Consider the following 17,005-nt stretch of genomic DNA (forward strand, 5'->3'; position numbering starts at 1 on the left):
CCTACCGCGGCCCGCCATCGCGCCACGCCTCTCCCCACCACCACCACCACGGCTCGCCGCGCTCGCCCCGACACCAACACCACCACCACCACCACCAGGGCGGCGGCGGCCGCTGGGCCGGACCTCCCCCGCACCCCCCGTCGTTGTCCCACGAGGGCAGCCTGGAGGGCGACGGGCCTTTCTACGAGCCCGACTACGAGTACGAGCGCCACCACGAGCCGCCGGCCTACGAGCAGAGCCTGCACGAGGGGGGCAACCCGCACCACCACCACCACCTGCCGCCGGGCCCGCCGCTGCCGCCGCCGCAACAGCCGCGCTCGCCCAGGACAGCCCGCCATCACGGAGGAGGAGGAGGAGGAGGAGGTCCCCCGCCAGGGCCCCCGGGGCCACACCCACCGCGGCGCGTGCCCAACGGCTACCGCTCGTCCTCGCCCTCTCCGCACAGGCGCGGCCCCCACCCGCCACCCCCACCCGGGGGCCCCAACCGGCCACACCCCCACAGCCGCGGGCCCCGCAAGGGCCTCCACGAACCCTACAGTGAGACAGACGAGGACGACTGGTGCTAGTGTTCCCCGCCGGAAGCCCAACGAGGAGGAGGAGGAAGAGGAGGAGGAGAGAGAGAGAGAGGGGGTTTGGTTGTAAAAGAGGGCCGGGGGATGGTGGGGGTGGGAAAGGGGCAGGTTTTAGGGGGGACTGGGGGGGGGGGGGGCTGATGCCCCCTTTACCCCTACCTGCTACTACTAACCAGAGACACTCGACATGATGACCAGCAAGGCTGGAGAAGTAGGCGAGAAGGGAGAAAAAGCTGGCCTGTTGAACGCACGCATACACAATGTCAGGACAATTTGTGTGTGTGTGTGCGTGTGTGTATGTGTGTGTGCATGCGTGTATGTCTGTTTGTGTGTGTGTGTGTGTGTGTACACAATGTGTGACTGTACCCAGTTTTGGGGCGCTGCACACACAAACAGACAACGTAACAGAACAGAAGAGTGCAATGGTTACTAGAGCGCCCCCCGGTGTCTCTCCTCTTCTCCGCCTTTATATCTACTGATTGCTCTCTTGCCGTCTTCGCGGACTACAACTTCCCAGAATCCTCGGCATGCACAGGAAGGGCTGGGAGGAGAGAATGAGCAAGAGAGCAGCTCTTAAGCAAGGAGCTTTGAAATATCTCTCAGAGTCTTGACAAATTTTGATTCAAGAAAATCCCTGGTGACCATCAAATTCTTTGCGAATTGCTAGGGTCCTCTTTTTCCTTGAGAATAAAAAAAATCCTGAACACACATAAACACACACACACACATACGTACACTTGCAACAAAAAAAAGCCAGTAGCCCCCTTACCTTCAACTAGGCTCCAGAGAGAGACGTTTACATGAAAGAGAAGATCAAAGAAGCAAAATGGCATTTAGGGGGAAAACTGGAAGAAGAGAAAAACGACAAAATAGCTCTCGTTTTTTTTTTCCTTGGGAGCTCCATCTGCAAAATCCAGCCGGTTGCAACTGCTGGTTGATATTGATGAGTTTTATCATCTGTGTTTACTGTTAATTACTGACAGTGACCTCAGCGCCTGGGTGCCAGGAGTGTGTGTGTGTGTGCGCGTGAGCAGTGTGTGTGCGACATGGACTCTGCTGATGGGGTTGGGGGGGTACACCCCATCCCCCCCCCCCCCCCCGTTCCCTCCCTGCACACTTGTTGGCCCCTTAGAGGGGCAAAGAGACACAGAAACCAGACAGACAACAGTCCGAGAGCGCGCGCGTGTGTGCGCGCGTGCGTGGCTGCCTGTCAGCTGGGGATGGTAGAGTGAGGGGATAACAGACAATTTCTTCAGTATTTCTGATCTTCTGAATTATTTCTTCCTCCTCTTCCTCCTCCTCTATTTCTTCTTCTTGTTCTTGGACATTGAAGCTTGTTTAATTCTGTTGCACTTGCTCTGCTTTCATTGGTCATTTTTTGAGATAACAACAACAAAAAAAAAAATCTGATGGAAACCTGCATGATTGATTTTAAAAAATGAGATTAAGACAAAAAACAGGGGGGGGGGGGGGGGCTAATGAAGAAAAAATGTTTAGACAGATTTACTGTTTTTTTTTTGGGGGGGGGGGGGTTGTAGTGATGAGGGGAGGGTTGGGTTGTGGGGGAAGTTCAAGCGCACTCTTTCTTTCTCCTTGTTTTCTTTTGTTTTTCTCCTAGTTTTTTGGAAGTTCTCTCTCTCTCTCTCGTTTGATCTCTCCCATCTCTCGCTCCATGCTCTTTTCAGTTCTTGCTGGAGTTTGTCTCATGGGAATGTGTTACCGTCTCTTGTTTTTTTCCGACCTCCCCTTCTCTCTCTTTCTCTCTCTATCTCTCTCTATCTCTCTCTTGGTGACAGCCACAGTGTTGGTTTCATTTCCAAAATGGTGAACCTTTTTTGTTGGCGTTACTGTTCTTCTTCTTCTTCTTGTTTTGTTCACTTTTTTCCTGGACTAAAGAATCCAGATGTGTTGCACTGGACTGAGGTCTAAATCTTGTGGATTGCACTACAAACTGCAGTACAGTGGACACTGCACTGTCCTGCACCCCCACCTTTGCCCCTGCCACCCCTTGAATCCCCCCCCCCCCCCCGTCTTCCTTGGCCGCGAGCTTTAGGGAGAGAGATGGAGGGAGGGAGAATTTCTCCTTCAATAAAATATCTTTTAGTCTGTTACTTATTATTACTATTGATACTAATCTTTAAAAATAATGATCCACATTGTCAATGCAACTAATGAACACAACAACGATGATGATGATGATGATGATGATGATGATGATGATGATGATGATGATATTAACAGTCAGAGTGATCATGTATGTTTCCACACACATTGTTAGGACTTGCAGTGCCAGGCTCATGTATAGTTCATTGTTCCTTGGTTCTGTTGATTCAGCACTGGTTGATTCCACATATGTGGTTTTTTTGTCTAATGGGGTTGAAGGTATTTCATACACAGATCACTCAGTGAGATGCTGAGGCATCGTCGGACTGTGAAGGACTGACTTGGTCATTACCCTCAAAGTATTTTCAGGAGAAGGGGAGCTGCAATGTTACCAGCCACCAAAATCAGAAAGCATTTCGCTGGGTGGGTCTAAAGTTGGTCTTTTAAAGTCTTTTTTTGTTCTTTTCTTTGTGTAGCGACAAACACTGACACAAAATAACCCAGAAACTCACTTTTTAAAAAGAAGCTACAGAAGTCAATTGCATGAATGAAGCTTGCCTTGTGTCAAATCAAGCTTGGACTTTGGTCAGACTTGGCCGATCATTCTGAATTTATCAATTTCTAATTTCACCCAACAACAAAAAAAAATCGTGTCAACCTTTTTTCTGCTGTCGTGCATTCAGGTCGGGAGATTTGGCTAAAGGAATGTGGTATTTTGTGGAGAGAAATGGAAACGTCATGTACTGTTTAATGTCTACAAGATTGTGCTCTTGAGCTTGTTCTGTTCCTTTTTACCGGGGGATGGCGAGTCTGAGCTCGCAAAAAAAAAAAATTGCAAAGGCCACCACCAGAGGGCGCTGTTTTGCGCTTCTTTTTTTTTTTAAAGATCCCAAAATGGCGTTCCTTCCACCCTGCCTTTCCTTCTCGTCTGACAGCCCTGTTCGCCTGTTTGTCAGCTCAGAAAAAAAAAAATATGGAGCCCCTCCTTTCAGCTCAGGATACAAGAAACAGCCAAACCAACCAGTCATCCGAGGCATGCTGTGGGTGGGCCTCTCCTGCCAAACCCTCCACCGCATCCCCACAGACCTGTCTGTGCAAACCTGTCAATCAGTCCGTCAGTCCGCTGATCCATCTGTCCGAAAGAGGCCGTCATCCATCTTTTGACTCATAACGCCAGGAGGGAAAACACAAGCATCACTGCCATTGTCATCAATACGATCATTTCATTTTGTTTGTTGTGTTGTCATCAAAAGGGGACACCTACCTAGCACTCCCACCCTCCTAGAATGATTCCCAAAGTGTTTCATTTCTGAATTTTTAAGAAAAATAATAAAAATAAACCTAATGCATTAAGTAGGATTAGATCTTTGCATCTATCACACTAATACACACTAAGTGTAACTATGCAGAATTCATGCACACCCTCCTTGCCATTAACCTGAGTTCCTTTGTTCCTGAGTTCCTTTGACATTTCGGTTTGCATTTAGGCTATTAGAGAACCTCATCATTCCCCACGTCCAGCATGTGACACCACATTAGTACTTGGGGGCAGCCGCCTGCCTACCGGGCAACCTCCCTTAGTTCCAGGCCTGGTTGAGACGGTCAGGACAGCCAGTATTAAGGTTGGTCCTAACGTGGGGCTGAGGTGCCATCATCCTGGGCAGCCCAGGGAGCCACAGTGCCTTCTGTCTTTGTGTAGAATCCAAACCCCGACCCCTGACCCACCCGCTTACCTCCCCCTCTTCCCCCGCTGTCCGATTCCCCCATGTCAAATGACAGACTTATCCACTCTACGCCTTAACTCGTGTTCCCGCCTCCAGTTTCCTTAGGAGGTGGGCAGATTACAGTAGCACAGTGGATGACAGTGAAACTGAGCCTGCTTTAAGGCAGCCATTTTGGCTCAGTTGAGGTTTGATGGTGGGGGAAGAACTCCCTCTCTCCTCTCTCTTGTGTCCTTGAGGTATCCATTTTGGCTCTTCTTCAGCCCTTTCTCCACGCCCCAAAATATTGCCCCCAGCCCCACAGGGACGCGCTTCCTCCCTGGCAGTGATGGCCATCGCCATCGAGTTTCGTTTGCAGCTTGGACGACCACCCCCCCCCCCCCCCCCCCCCCATCCCTGCACAGCTCGTTGTGGGAATGCGTGAAAACTTTCAATGGAGTGTCTTGTCTTCTACTCAGGTCTCGTCTTGAAAAAAAAAATCGTTTCAATGGAAGATTTCAGTCAAGTCAGTTAGTCAGTCAGGAATAGAAAGATTGGCTCAATGCATTCACTTTTTTTTTTTTTTTTTTTTTAATGTCTGAATCTAACGTCATTTTTTTTTTTTTTTTTGGCGAGATGTTGGATATTACCAGACCTCCATGTTAGACCACCCCTCTCCTGTCCCTCTATCTTTAACGACAGGAAAGAGCAATTGCACTCTGAACACTGAACACGTAGGATAATGGGACAGGAAGATGTCAGTCCTCGTTTTTTGGTTTAGTGGCAATGCTGCGGCAAAGCCGCTAAAAGAAAGGAAAAATGTTTTAAAAAAGAAAAGGACAAAAATACTGTGCATGGTGGACCTTGTGGATCCAAACGGCCAGTGGGAAACCACAGATTCTTGTCAGCATGAACAACACCCAATAAATGTGCCACCATTTGGTTTTGATTTCCACCCGAGGCTCTTCCTTGTATCATACTCACCATAGTACACCTCATAGCTGCTGTCTTCCATCACTCCTTCCCCTACCATTGACCTCTGTTTGATTTAAATCTCTTCTTCCATTAAAAACATCATCTATTTCCATCCTCACCTCAAGGCCTCTTTGTTCTAACGTGACTCCACTCTTAAAGATCGAGCAGAACCTGTGGAACTGCACGGGCCTCGTTGACGTTGAACTGGTTTTCCACATGTCTTTGTTTTTTTGTCTCTCTAACTCTCTCATCTCCACGAGAATAAGGGCTCTCCTAAAACAACTTACAAGGAAACAAACATGAACAAAAAAAAAAAAACCGTTTGATAACAGTGCTGCCAAAAGTCACCCATAAATGTAGCTAGCGCCACACGCCCCGAGTGGTCCCACTTCCCTTTAGTACCTTATGTGTGTGTGTGTTTGCATGCAAACGGTATGTGTGTGGGGAGTATGGAGGGGAGTAGGTGGCAGGGCAGTTTACATGGGGAAAAGGGGTTTCTACATAGAGAGAGAGGTTGTAGAGAGCACTCAGTTACGGCTGGCACAGACAGTGTTACGTACCAAATACAGATTAGAATTCGCCGACTCGTACTCTATCCGAATAAAGGGAATTGAATCACGCAATCTCACATGCATGTAGATCACACACACTAACAAACACAAAGCCCTGCATCCATTTCGATCGTCTAGGAAATGTTTGGACGTGCTCACCGGAGAGATGTCAGTTCAGCACTCACCCTCATCCCTCTATTCCTGCTACTTCACTGAATCACAACCACTGTCTCTTTGACCCAAGGAAGGGAGAAGGAGAGGCTCTAGAGAACATCTGCTTAGGCAGTATGATAAACCCCTATGGTGTGTGTGTGTGTGTGTGTGTGTGTGTGTGTGTGTGTGTGTGCGCGCACCTCTGCTGAAGTGACACCTTACCAATGTAATAAGTTCTTCTCAGTGCCTTACACTGCACAGGTCCCCTTGGTGCTGCTTCCCAGTGGACTGACCCACTCTGTAATGAGTGACGCTGGTGACCCATTGGCCATGAGTGCTCTGAGTGTTGGATAAGGTGAGCTGTATATAGAAGAACACTTTCTGGTCACTTCTGTCCTGGTTTCATTCATGTCCTCATTCACTTCTATTGTGTGTTCTGTCTGATCATTTTTTGTGCAGTTTTTGTGCTATCTATGTCTTTCTGCTATAATCTACCCACATGAGCCCTGCACCTCCTCTGTAAATCATTCATAAATCCACAAACTGTCAACGTGTCCCTATCATCTCTCTCTCTCTCTCTCTCTCTCTCTCTCTCTCTCTGTCTCTCTCTTGAATCCTTTACATTCATTTCATGTTCTTGCCTCCCTATTTTTCTCTCCCTTATTTGTATCTCTCTCTCAACCTTACTTGCATGCCATTTCTTCTCCCATGGTTAGTTAGTTAGTTGCTGCCTGTCACTGTTGTCGCTAAGCGATGTCTTATCTTAATGTTCTCCTATCTCGTCTTTAGAAGTACAGAATAGGTACAGGTGAGCCTTGGCTCTGTGTTGTTTTCTTTCCTTCCCTAGACCAGCAAGGGCACATGAATAATGAAGTCATCTCTATTTTTAGTCTGACGCATTGCTTTAACTGCAGGGGTTTATCAGTTGTTATGCTTTTACTGTATGCTCGGCACAAGGAAGTTGGACTTTAACAGCTTACAATTACTGGTAACTGAAGCAGGAAGTGTGAATTCCCCAGGGTGTGCCACAGTGTAATAGTTCACAGCTCTCAGCTGAGGTGTGTGTGTGTGTGTGTGTGTGTGTGTGTGTGTGTGTGTGTGTGTGTGTGTGTGTGTGTGTGTGTTTGACAGAGTTTGTATGTTTGAATCCATGGATATCAATCTCAGTCAGTCACTGTTACTATGACACTCTCAGACCTCTACCATCTCTCCCTTCATTGGTCAAAAGTCATCCCATCAACTAATAGGTCTGCATCGTCACCATTGCTCTATGAGCCATTTAGAAGTAACCGAGGAAGGAAGAAGAGTTTTAAAAAACATACAAATGGCAAATAAAGAAAAAAGACAAGTATTTAAATACAGATCTGCATGTGCAATGTGCATGCCACTATGTGGGTTAACAAGTCAACTTCAGGAATAAAAAAATATATAAAGAAAAAACTCTATAAATATATATATATATGTATAAATATATATAGTTAGATGTTTTTAAGAGCAATGTGTTCCTTTTTTCTTCTATTTTTAAAAACAAAAAAAGACAAAAAAGACAAAAAAAACATACACCAAAAAAGGATGTAAATGACTTCAGTGATGATATCAAAGAATGTTTGTTTGTTTCTATTGCCAACCGTTCACTGAGAAAAATGGATTGAGATTGAGACACACTATCACTATGTCGAGATGTTATGAAACAAAACAAAAAAATGAATAGAATTACCCTTCTCAGAAGGTTTTTGAGTCATAACGAATAAAGAAATGAAATGAAAAAAGCAATCCCCGCTGAGCTGAACACAGAAGCTGCCTGAATCTGATGATGTTTCCTGTTTATTCTGGCTATGAAAAAGAATCCCTTTTTCTCTATCTCTCTCTCTGTCCTCTCTATCTCTCTCTCTGCTGTTTCTACCAGTGCATTTTGTAACTCCGAACAGAACTCTTCCTAAAGAAGCTGAATAAACCCAGAGAGAATGCATTCTACCTTTCTCGTCTCCTGGTCTCATCTGTTTCTCCTGGTCCTAATGTGTCACTCTCACTCTCTGACTGTCAGTTGTTGTTGTTGTTGTTGTTGTTGTTGTTGTTATAACACTTGACCAGCCTAAAGAATTTGTTATAACACTTGAGGCACAACATGAGGATTTGACATGAAACTCGGTAATCCAACACAGTGACAATTTGTGTACTCTCTTGTCTCTCTCTTTTATACACATACACATACACACACACACACACACACACACACACACACACACACACACACACACACTGTCTCTCAAATGATTAGAGAGCCCCGGTCCTCCACTCCGATGGGGGTGAGAGTATGTAGTTTTGACACCTCTCCCTCCCTTTGTGGTCTTGCCAGTATAAGGCAGTGAGGGCGCCTTATTGTTTTATCATCACCACAGCCAGAGCATGTGATACCCTTCCTTCCTCCCTGACTTCCTGTAGTGTCAGTTTTCTCTCCTGTCCTCTTCCTGCACTTTTCCTGTTAGTAACTGTTTCCTGTAAGTGTTCCTGTTAGTTCTTCTCATTCAGATACACATTACACTTATATCTAGATTTGTTCTTGTCCATATCTATCTATCTATCTATCTATCTATCTATCTATCTATCTATCTATACCTGGCTATCTATCTTATCTATCTATCTATATATGGCTATCTATCTATCTATCTATCTATCTATCTATCTATCTCTATCTATCTCTATCTGGCTATCTATCTATCTATCTGCCTGTCTGTCAGTCCTTTTTCTCAGAAGCCCACTTTTCTGAAGTGCTTTGCTCCCTCCACCCCCTCAGTTCTTAAAATTACACTCCACCTACTGTACACATTCCAGTGGCAGCCGCGCTGTCTGCCTCACAACCCCCCAATACACACACACACACATACACACACACACACACACACACATACTGCCCCCAAACCTCTCATGAAACACACACACACACACACACACTGCCCCCAAACCTCTCATGAAACACCCAAGCCATCTCACTCTGTAGCCAAATGTTACACACACACACACACACACACACACACACACACACACACGTACATATCACACCCCCACCCTTTTCCTCTGACACATACACACACTCATGAGCAGTCATCGAAAGAGATGAATGTATACTGGGTGACACAGAGTTAGATAACATTCCCAACGCGAAACTGCAGTGCACTCATCACGGGGGTGTTGGATATTCTTCCATGCAGGGCACAAGATAAACATAGGCATGAACAAAGCCAGTGATAAAAATAAACCATGTGTGGCCCACGATGAGGGGAGCACTGGAGGGGAATTAAAAATAATAATAAAATAATCGGTGAAAATATGTCTGTGAGGTGAAGACGTCAACATTGAATCGTGTGTGTGTGTGTGTGTGTGTGTGTGTGTGTGTGTGCAAGCTCTGAGTTATTTTACATAGTGTTCAGCCTGCGTCAGACTTGGGCAGCATGGTGCGGCGGGGAGCATAGGGTTACTTATGTAACGGATTCCTCCCCTTCCTCCCTCTCTCTTCTTTTTTTGCACTATTTCTGTCTCTCCCTCTCTCCTTTTTTCTCTTGTCCCAGCTTTTCTTTTTTTCATTGTGAACATCACCAGTTACCACATCATGATGTAGGCACACCAAGGAGTACAGGGGGGGAAAAAACCCATTTTAGATGCATCACTTCCTTCAGTGGAACACTTCATCCTTATGGAATTTATTAGCCCCAAAATGCTCACGTTTCCATAACAGTGACTCACAGTCAGTACACTGTTGTTATATTACTGCAACCACCCAGCAGAAAGTAAAGTAGGCTACTCCTGTCGAGTTGTTGCTTACGTTGGTCAACCACTGAGGTATAACTTACATGACGAAAGCCTTGGTTTGTGGCCACTGATTTAACTTGCTACTAATTCGTTTGAGGCACCACTGTAGAAATGGGGTATTAGCACTGGCAGCTATTAGCCTCTGTGGCAAGGAAAGGATTAAGTTGTTTTTTTTAAATCAACCACTTTAATTAGGACTTTTCTGTGACCTAAATAAAAAACAATCTCCCCAGTGTAATGATTGTGTCATGAAATGTGTATAACACCACACGGCACCATTATATCAGTCAAAGTATCAAATGTATCTGTGCCAAGATAACATTTGAGATTTATATCACCCTCTTACTGAATGTTTCTTAATTCTATAATCTGTCAGAAGTGGCTTCAGTGCAAGTGGGTTTGTGTGCACCAGGTCTTTGTGGTGGAGTGTGTTTGTGTTTGTGTGTGAAGTGGGGAGGGGGGGGGGCGTGATTAGTGGGGACCTCCCCACCATGGTCTGGCAGCACACACCCGCAGCACTTCCTGCTCTTTGAACACCTACTGATTCCTGGGACCTGGTAGCAGGGTGTTCCCACAAATCTCATCCGGATTGAGCCAGCAGGCCTATTTCTAGGAACTGTGTAGAACTGGTAAATTCTATGCTTGCAAAGTGAGTTTTTTTTTAAAAGATCATTTAGCTTACTCACTGTTAAGCTTTGGTGTCGTCATCTTCTCTATACATTTAAACCATACATGTTTCTCCTATTAGCTAGCCTATAGGCTAATTATAACATCCTTATTATTATAAGAAAAATTCCAACAACAAACCAAGTTGATTTTTTTACATTTTATTGCCATATAAATATAAAAATCATTGTAGAAAATTGATTTAAAAACAGTCTGACATACAAACATAAAGAGCAGGACAGGAAGGAATTTCGACACCTTGTTTCAAGATATCGAACAGAATGTTGGCATTATCAGTGCAGTTGCAACACCAGTCCTTGTTGGTCAAGAGGTCATCTGTAGCGTTGATGTTTTTCTTGCTTGCTTGTTTACCTTGGCCAGGCGTCAACGTCATAGGGGTTGACACAAATGCGCCCCCCTGCGCAGGGTAGTGATCTGGTCCCGTCAAGCGATCAAAACACCAGCGTGACTCCTTGTAGTGCCGTGCAAATCCCGACAGAACACACCATCCCCCACTCGCGGCTTTGTCTGCCGGTCGCAGCTCGAACAGACCGAAGGTGCGTGAACAGCTGCCGCCTTGTACATGTTCTGACTCACTTCTTCATAAGCGTCAGGCACGCTGACTCAGTGACCGGTCATTGCTCACTCAGCCCGAAAAGGCCTCTATCCGTGTGTCACTACTTTTTCAACTGTTTGAAGCGACGAGGGTCTCATGTACCATGTCACCCAAGGGGAGTAAGCGGGCTAACATTGCGCCCTTCTCCTTTGTCCCGTGTTCATAAACTAGGTCACGTCCCTGACCCGTTTCAGCTCGACAGATCATGTTGAGGTCCCGGTTACCAGTTCCCCTGGCGTTCAGAACGCCTCGATAGCACTTGGAACAGAAATTTGAGTCAGTATTTCGACCGAGCGACAACAGTTCCCGTTACTACTCCTCAAAACTCCCACGCGTCTGTCGTCCTCTGTGTCCATTCTGGCTTTCTTACTCGGGAGGAATTCAGGCTCGGCAGCTGCCTTGCCTCTCCGTTTCCTGGAATGTCGGTCGCACTGAGCCCAGTCTCTGTTTTCTTTGTCCCACTCACCGTCCTCTGCCTTTGGGGGCTTAATGTCAACCTCCTCGTCAGTCGTCGGATCGGTCTCAGTGGACTCTATTGACACGTCGGGGACTGTCTGGTCTGTAGACGTGTCCATGGGCTCTTCGATTACCGTCTCTTGCGGCTCACAGGGAACCGTGTGTTGTTGCTCCGCGGTTTCGTTGAGAACCTGGACGGAGTGGTAAATGTCCCGTGCCGATCTCATGACCAGAGAGAGTAGGAGACTTCGGTGAAGTCTCAGTCCACCGCGCTGCGTGCGCGAGGAATACAGCTTACTAATGGAAATAGCCATAATCCGTTTGGCTTCTTCGTTCAGATTCATTGTTCCTTGCAAAATGTCAGTAGTATTGGTAACTCAGTTTCGTTTTCTCTCTTTAAAGGTGAGGTCTGAGTTTTTCTTTCACAATTCTGTGTTGGGACCGAAGTTGTTCTCCGGTCGGTGTTCAGTCACTGAAAAAACTTTCAATCCCTGGTCGGGCAGGGTTTTATTTTAGCCTGCCGCTGACGTAATGAGTTTCCATTCCTTAGTAGTCTAAGTGACACAATACGCTCCACCCCGCCAAGCAACGTCTTAACCATATGTTAGGCAATTCGACGAGTGCTTAACATTTAAGCTTACCTGAAATGGTTATTGTTAACTTTTATAAACAATGCATTTCTTAATGTATGTAATGTATGTTGTACTTTAATTGGAATATGCTGAATTCACGGGTAAACAGTGACACCGTTTATAATTTTTTGCCATTTAGTCCTTTTGTCGACTATTTTGCATGCTCATGATTGCAATGTTAATCTTTTGCATTGCCAACCTATAAGAAATAGTATTGCATAGGCTAATTTAAATTAATACTGGACGCGTCAAGTTCAACACATGAAAGGTAGATCCCAGGGGGTTTTGTTTTGTGAATATTTGCGTTTCAGTATGTGCATGTTTTTTTTTTTTTTTTAACCCAACGTCACCAGACACCCATATATGGAGAATCCGTTTTAGAGTCTCTGGGGGGAGCGTAGTGGAAAAGCCGTGACGCGAACGCGCCTGTACTTCCCGCTGGCTCCAAAGAGGCAGCAGCGATGTCATCATTGCAACACCATATAAGGAGTTGTCACCGGTCCAACGATAGCTTTGTGGCTCGTGTGAACGAGGGTTACTAGGCAGCAGTGAGATTGAGGTCAGACGCCAGCTGTCACTGACCCTGAGCAACATTGCGTTGCTATTTTTACCACCGGGAAATCTCAGAGAATAACGCGGATGTAAGAATGCAAACCTCGGAGTTGCTGTCTGATTTTGTCCACCAGTATATTATATATTATTAGGCGTGCGCCAGCTTAGACAATACAGTATCGTAAACAGAAACACAGAAAAATACCTTGCATTCTCTTATTGTTTGGTTTATGCCAACAAAACATAGCCTTTGACCTACACCTTAATTGTTGAGTGTTGCAAACTTGTGCATAAGGCTATACTAGTCTTGGTAATGTCTATACATAATCAGTAGCCTACCCTAACTATAGGGTATTGTAGAGAGCTGACAAACGTTTCCGAGACTCTTTCATAGACTGACACGAAAATAATTTCGGCCTACATTTAATGCCTTCAGTGGTAAGGGCATGCATTGGTGTTATTCAGTATACAGTGAATTGTAACTATAGTGACTAAGAGTAGCCTAGCTTCCAGCGCCAACATGCAAATATGGCCTTTGAGTTTATGACACTGACATTCCTTTGCATGAGAGCTCACATTTGGCTTGCTGCTCTTCTGAAATTCCAAGGTAGACCACAATCTTGCATGCAAATTTCAGGAATTTGGTTGGCAGCTAACCAGTCTCTCTCTCTCTCTCTCTCTCTCTCTCTCTCTCTGTGTGGCCTTCACTCTCATATGCATGTATGTATGCATTTTGTTTGTTTGCGTAAACGATTAGGATTAAGGACCACCTTCTGTAGATGTATAGTGTGTGCAAGTTTCCAGTATGTCTAACATATTGATACATTATATCTTACAGTTAGATTGACAGAATTGTTTTGTATTTAACCTCCCTCCTGTTCCTCCCATCTGAAAACTCCTCTCTGTCTCTCCCCTTGTGTCTTTCTCTTGAGCTGAAAACATATGCCGGTCTGGGAGAGGGGGGCGGAGGGAGAAGACGAGGGGGGAGGGGGGAGGGAGCAGAGGAAGAATGGAGACAGGAAGGAAAGACAGGAGTGTGACGGGGGAGGAAATGAGTGGCGTAAACCAAGAGGAAGAGAGAGGAGGGGGCGAGCGTCCGAGGACCTCCGATCACAGCATTTGGGAAAGGGAGGAGCGGCCACAGAGGAGGAGGGGTTGGCTGTAGCTAACCCCAAAGGCATGATATCAGTCAGTGAAAAGTTTGGCCCTGAGCTCTCTGCCCTCTGTTATTGTTGGAGAGGACACGCTGTACAATCTTTTCACATTACGAAGTTGCACTTTCTCACTTTTGGGGATATCTGACTTGTTAACGCCACACATGCTCTCCACATTAACCAGTTGTGGTGACTACTTCTAGTTGAAACTGCTTGTACTTACTTGTACTTAATTACTTGTAGTAGTAGTAACAACGACAAAAACAATAACAACAACAATAGACACCATAGAAAGGAGGTTGCTCACTCAGCATTGTGTTAGTCACCTCTGTTCTGTGGTAATAAACAGTTGCCATGGCAAACAAACATGATAGTCGTAGCTCCAGGCTTATTTGTGGTCACACCTGTGATGCATGTGACCAGGTAGTTATGGCTGCAAGATAAACGTTTTGTACTGTGTACTGACTGGTTTATGCTGGGCAACTCTTCCACGTTCCATCAGCGGCACAAGCACTCTAGGCCAACCACTCTTCCACTTTCCATCAGCTGCACACATTTTAACTTTAAATATGTGTTTAGACTTTAATTACTGGTGAATGTTATGTAGATGACCCCAATCATTTTCCAATAAATGTCAAATGTTTATTAGATACAGAGTGGTAGAGTAGATTGATATCTACCATAGATAGAGCCAAGGTCATTTTTACTCTGGAGTATTCCTTTAAGGGAAGAGACAACATATGTGTGTATGTTTGAAAAGGCTGTGTGTTCTCTTCTGTGGTAGTCACACAGTCCAGAAGGTTGTAGCACTCAGATAGTACAGTGAAGTGGCTTTGCCCAATGCTAATCTTTTAATTGTACCCAAAGTGTTCCACAAGCAAAGTAGAGTAGCTGCTTTTATCCATTATGCACCAAAGCTATTGAACACCCTGCCTCTGTACATCAAACAGGCGAGTTCAGTGAATATTTTTTAAAAAGACCTGAAAACATACCTGTGTATGAGAGCTTTTAGTTAACTCATTTTATCTTGTAGACTACTTTTTCAGATTATTCTACATTCAACTGCTGCTATTAGAGCTGCAGACAGCCAGAAGCAGATGGGCTCCCCCATTAAGTCGGGTTCTGCTCAAGGTTTCTTCCAGGAATATGGGAGTTTTTCCTCACCACTGTTGCCATATGGCATGCTTGTAGGGGGTTAAGGGTTAAGGCTGCCAGTTTTCCGGTCGTTGTGTTCCTTAAACGTCTGTATATAAATTCATATACCGGTAATCTCAATAGATACTAAAAACATACTAAGGACATGACCGCTGTATTTCTGAGGTATTTCTGATATTGCTTCGTATACAGTACCTATGAAAAGTCTTCAGCCCCATGCTAAAGTTGACTAAAAAGAGGAATAAAAAAAAAATCATCTTTTGGAAATGGATCTTAATGCCTTAATTAAAAATGATGAAAAAGTCAACCTTTAAGGACACCAATTTTCTTTGTGAATGAATAATGTATCGTAAATAAATAAATGTTCTTCATTAAAATACAGGGTGCATAAGTATTCATACCCCTATGTTAAATTCCCATAGAAGCAGGCAGATTTCAGATTTTTAAAGGCCAGTTATTTCATGAATCCAGGGTACTATACATCCTGATAAAGTTCCCTTGGCCTTTGGAATTAAAATAACCCCACATCCTCACATACCCTTCAACATACCTAGAGATTGGGATGGTTTTATTTCAGTTAGCCTAATAGCTGGTTTGATTTGTATTGAGAGATGATCTTATGGAAAGTACCCCATGCCAATCGTGAGATATGGTGACGGGTATGTGATGATGTGGGGCTATTTTACTCCTGTTTACTCTTCTTTTCAACTGTAGATTTGTGTTTTTTATGCAACACACACACACACACACACACACACACACACACAAACACACACACACACACACACACACACACAAACACACACACACACACACACACACACACAAACACACAAACACACACACACAAACACACACACACACACACACACAAACACACACACACACACACACACACACACACACACACACAAACACGCACACACACGCAGAGAGAGATAAGAGCAGAGCGAGATAAAGGCAACTCACAGCCAATATGAAACTAGTTTGGAGGGACATGATTCATCTTGAGAGGCACGCTGAGGGGGAAGTTGCGGCAAACAATCTGACATGACACATCATCATGTGATCACAACGACCACAAAAACAGTGACAAGGACATAAGTCACCTAAAGCTGACACACGCTCAAAATTAAAGAAGGCATTTAAATGAACTTGTGGCTATGGGACTGCCCTTACAATAACATCTTCCTCTTTGTACACAAAAATGTGGACTATCCTGTTGGCCAGGTCAACAACATTTCTGTCTACAACTAGCCTAGGCTACCAAAGTTGTGAGTTAGCCTAATATGGTTATGATTATGGTTATGGTTATTGTATTTAGCTTTTAAGTCGCATTTGTCAAAAGCAACTTGCATAATATAACCTTACAATAGTTAAAATGAACAGTAAACATGTTTTTTAAAAGCCAGCATTAAGCAAAATATGTAGAGATGATCATGGAATTGAAATAGCAAGGAGCAGATTCAGTAAGTGTCTTGTAGGCCAGAGTGAGGGGTTTTAAGTTTGGCTGCTATAGGGAGCCAATGCAGAGTAACTAGGAGAGGAGTTACGTGTGTCCTCTTTGGCTGATTAAAGACCAGACATGCTGTAACATTCTGAATTAACTGTAGGCCTAATAGTCTCACGACCCAAGCAGACAGGCCAGCGAACAATGAAGTGTAACAGTACAGTTTGGAAATAACCATAGCCTGTAGAAGTTGTGTGGCATCTTGTGTCAGATAAGGTCTGATCTTTTTAATGTTTGCGATTGAGGCTACATGCTTAGATAAGTTTAGGAAAGTAAAATTAATATCAAACACACTTTTTATTAAAGTTTAATTGTTTGCTAAAAACAATTGTTTCTTGTCTTTATCCTGTATCAAAATGTGGCTACTCTGTAAGGTTTTGTTTTTGTTAATTTGTTTTATGCA

General features: G+C 44.7%; 2 protein-coding genes across 2 annotated transcripts in view; one reads left to right on the forward strand and one right to left on the reverse strand.

The window, feature by feature from the left end:
* cacna1ab (calcium channel, voltage-dependent, P/Q type, alpha 1A subunit, b) overlaps positions 1 to 566 on the forward strand; it is a 148,872-nt gene extending 148,306 nt beyond the window's left edge. Inside the window, exon 53 of the mRNA XM_076280840.1 lies at positions 1 to 566. This exon is cut by the window's left edge and continues 238 nt beyond it. Coding sequence (XP_076136955.1) covers positions 1 to 566 — 566 coding nt within the window.
* Positions 567 to 10,672: 10,106 nt separating this feature from the next.
* Positions 10,673 to 12,088, reverse strand: ier2b (immediate early response 2b). The gene has a single exon (XM_076291322.1). The coding sequence runs from the start codon at positions 11,941 to 11,943 to the stop codon at positions 11,383 to 11,385; it is 561 nt and encodes a 186-aa protein (XP_076147437.1). The 5' UTR covers positions 11,944 to 12,088; the 3' UTR covers positions 10,673 to 11,382.
* Positions 12,089 to 17,005: the final 4,917 nt, after the last annotated feature.

The sequence above is a fragment of the Alosa pseudoharengus genome, unplaced genomic scaffold (assembly GCF_046254945.1).
Source record: "Alosa pseudoharengus isolate Yale_2024_CS ecotype anadromous, Long Island Sound unplaced genomic scaffold, YU_APseudo_1.1 YU_APseudo_1.1_scf_1, whole genome shotgun sequence".
NCBI lineage: Eukaryota > Metazoa > Chordata > Actinopteri > Clupeiformes > Clupeidae > Alosa > Alosa pseudoharengus.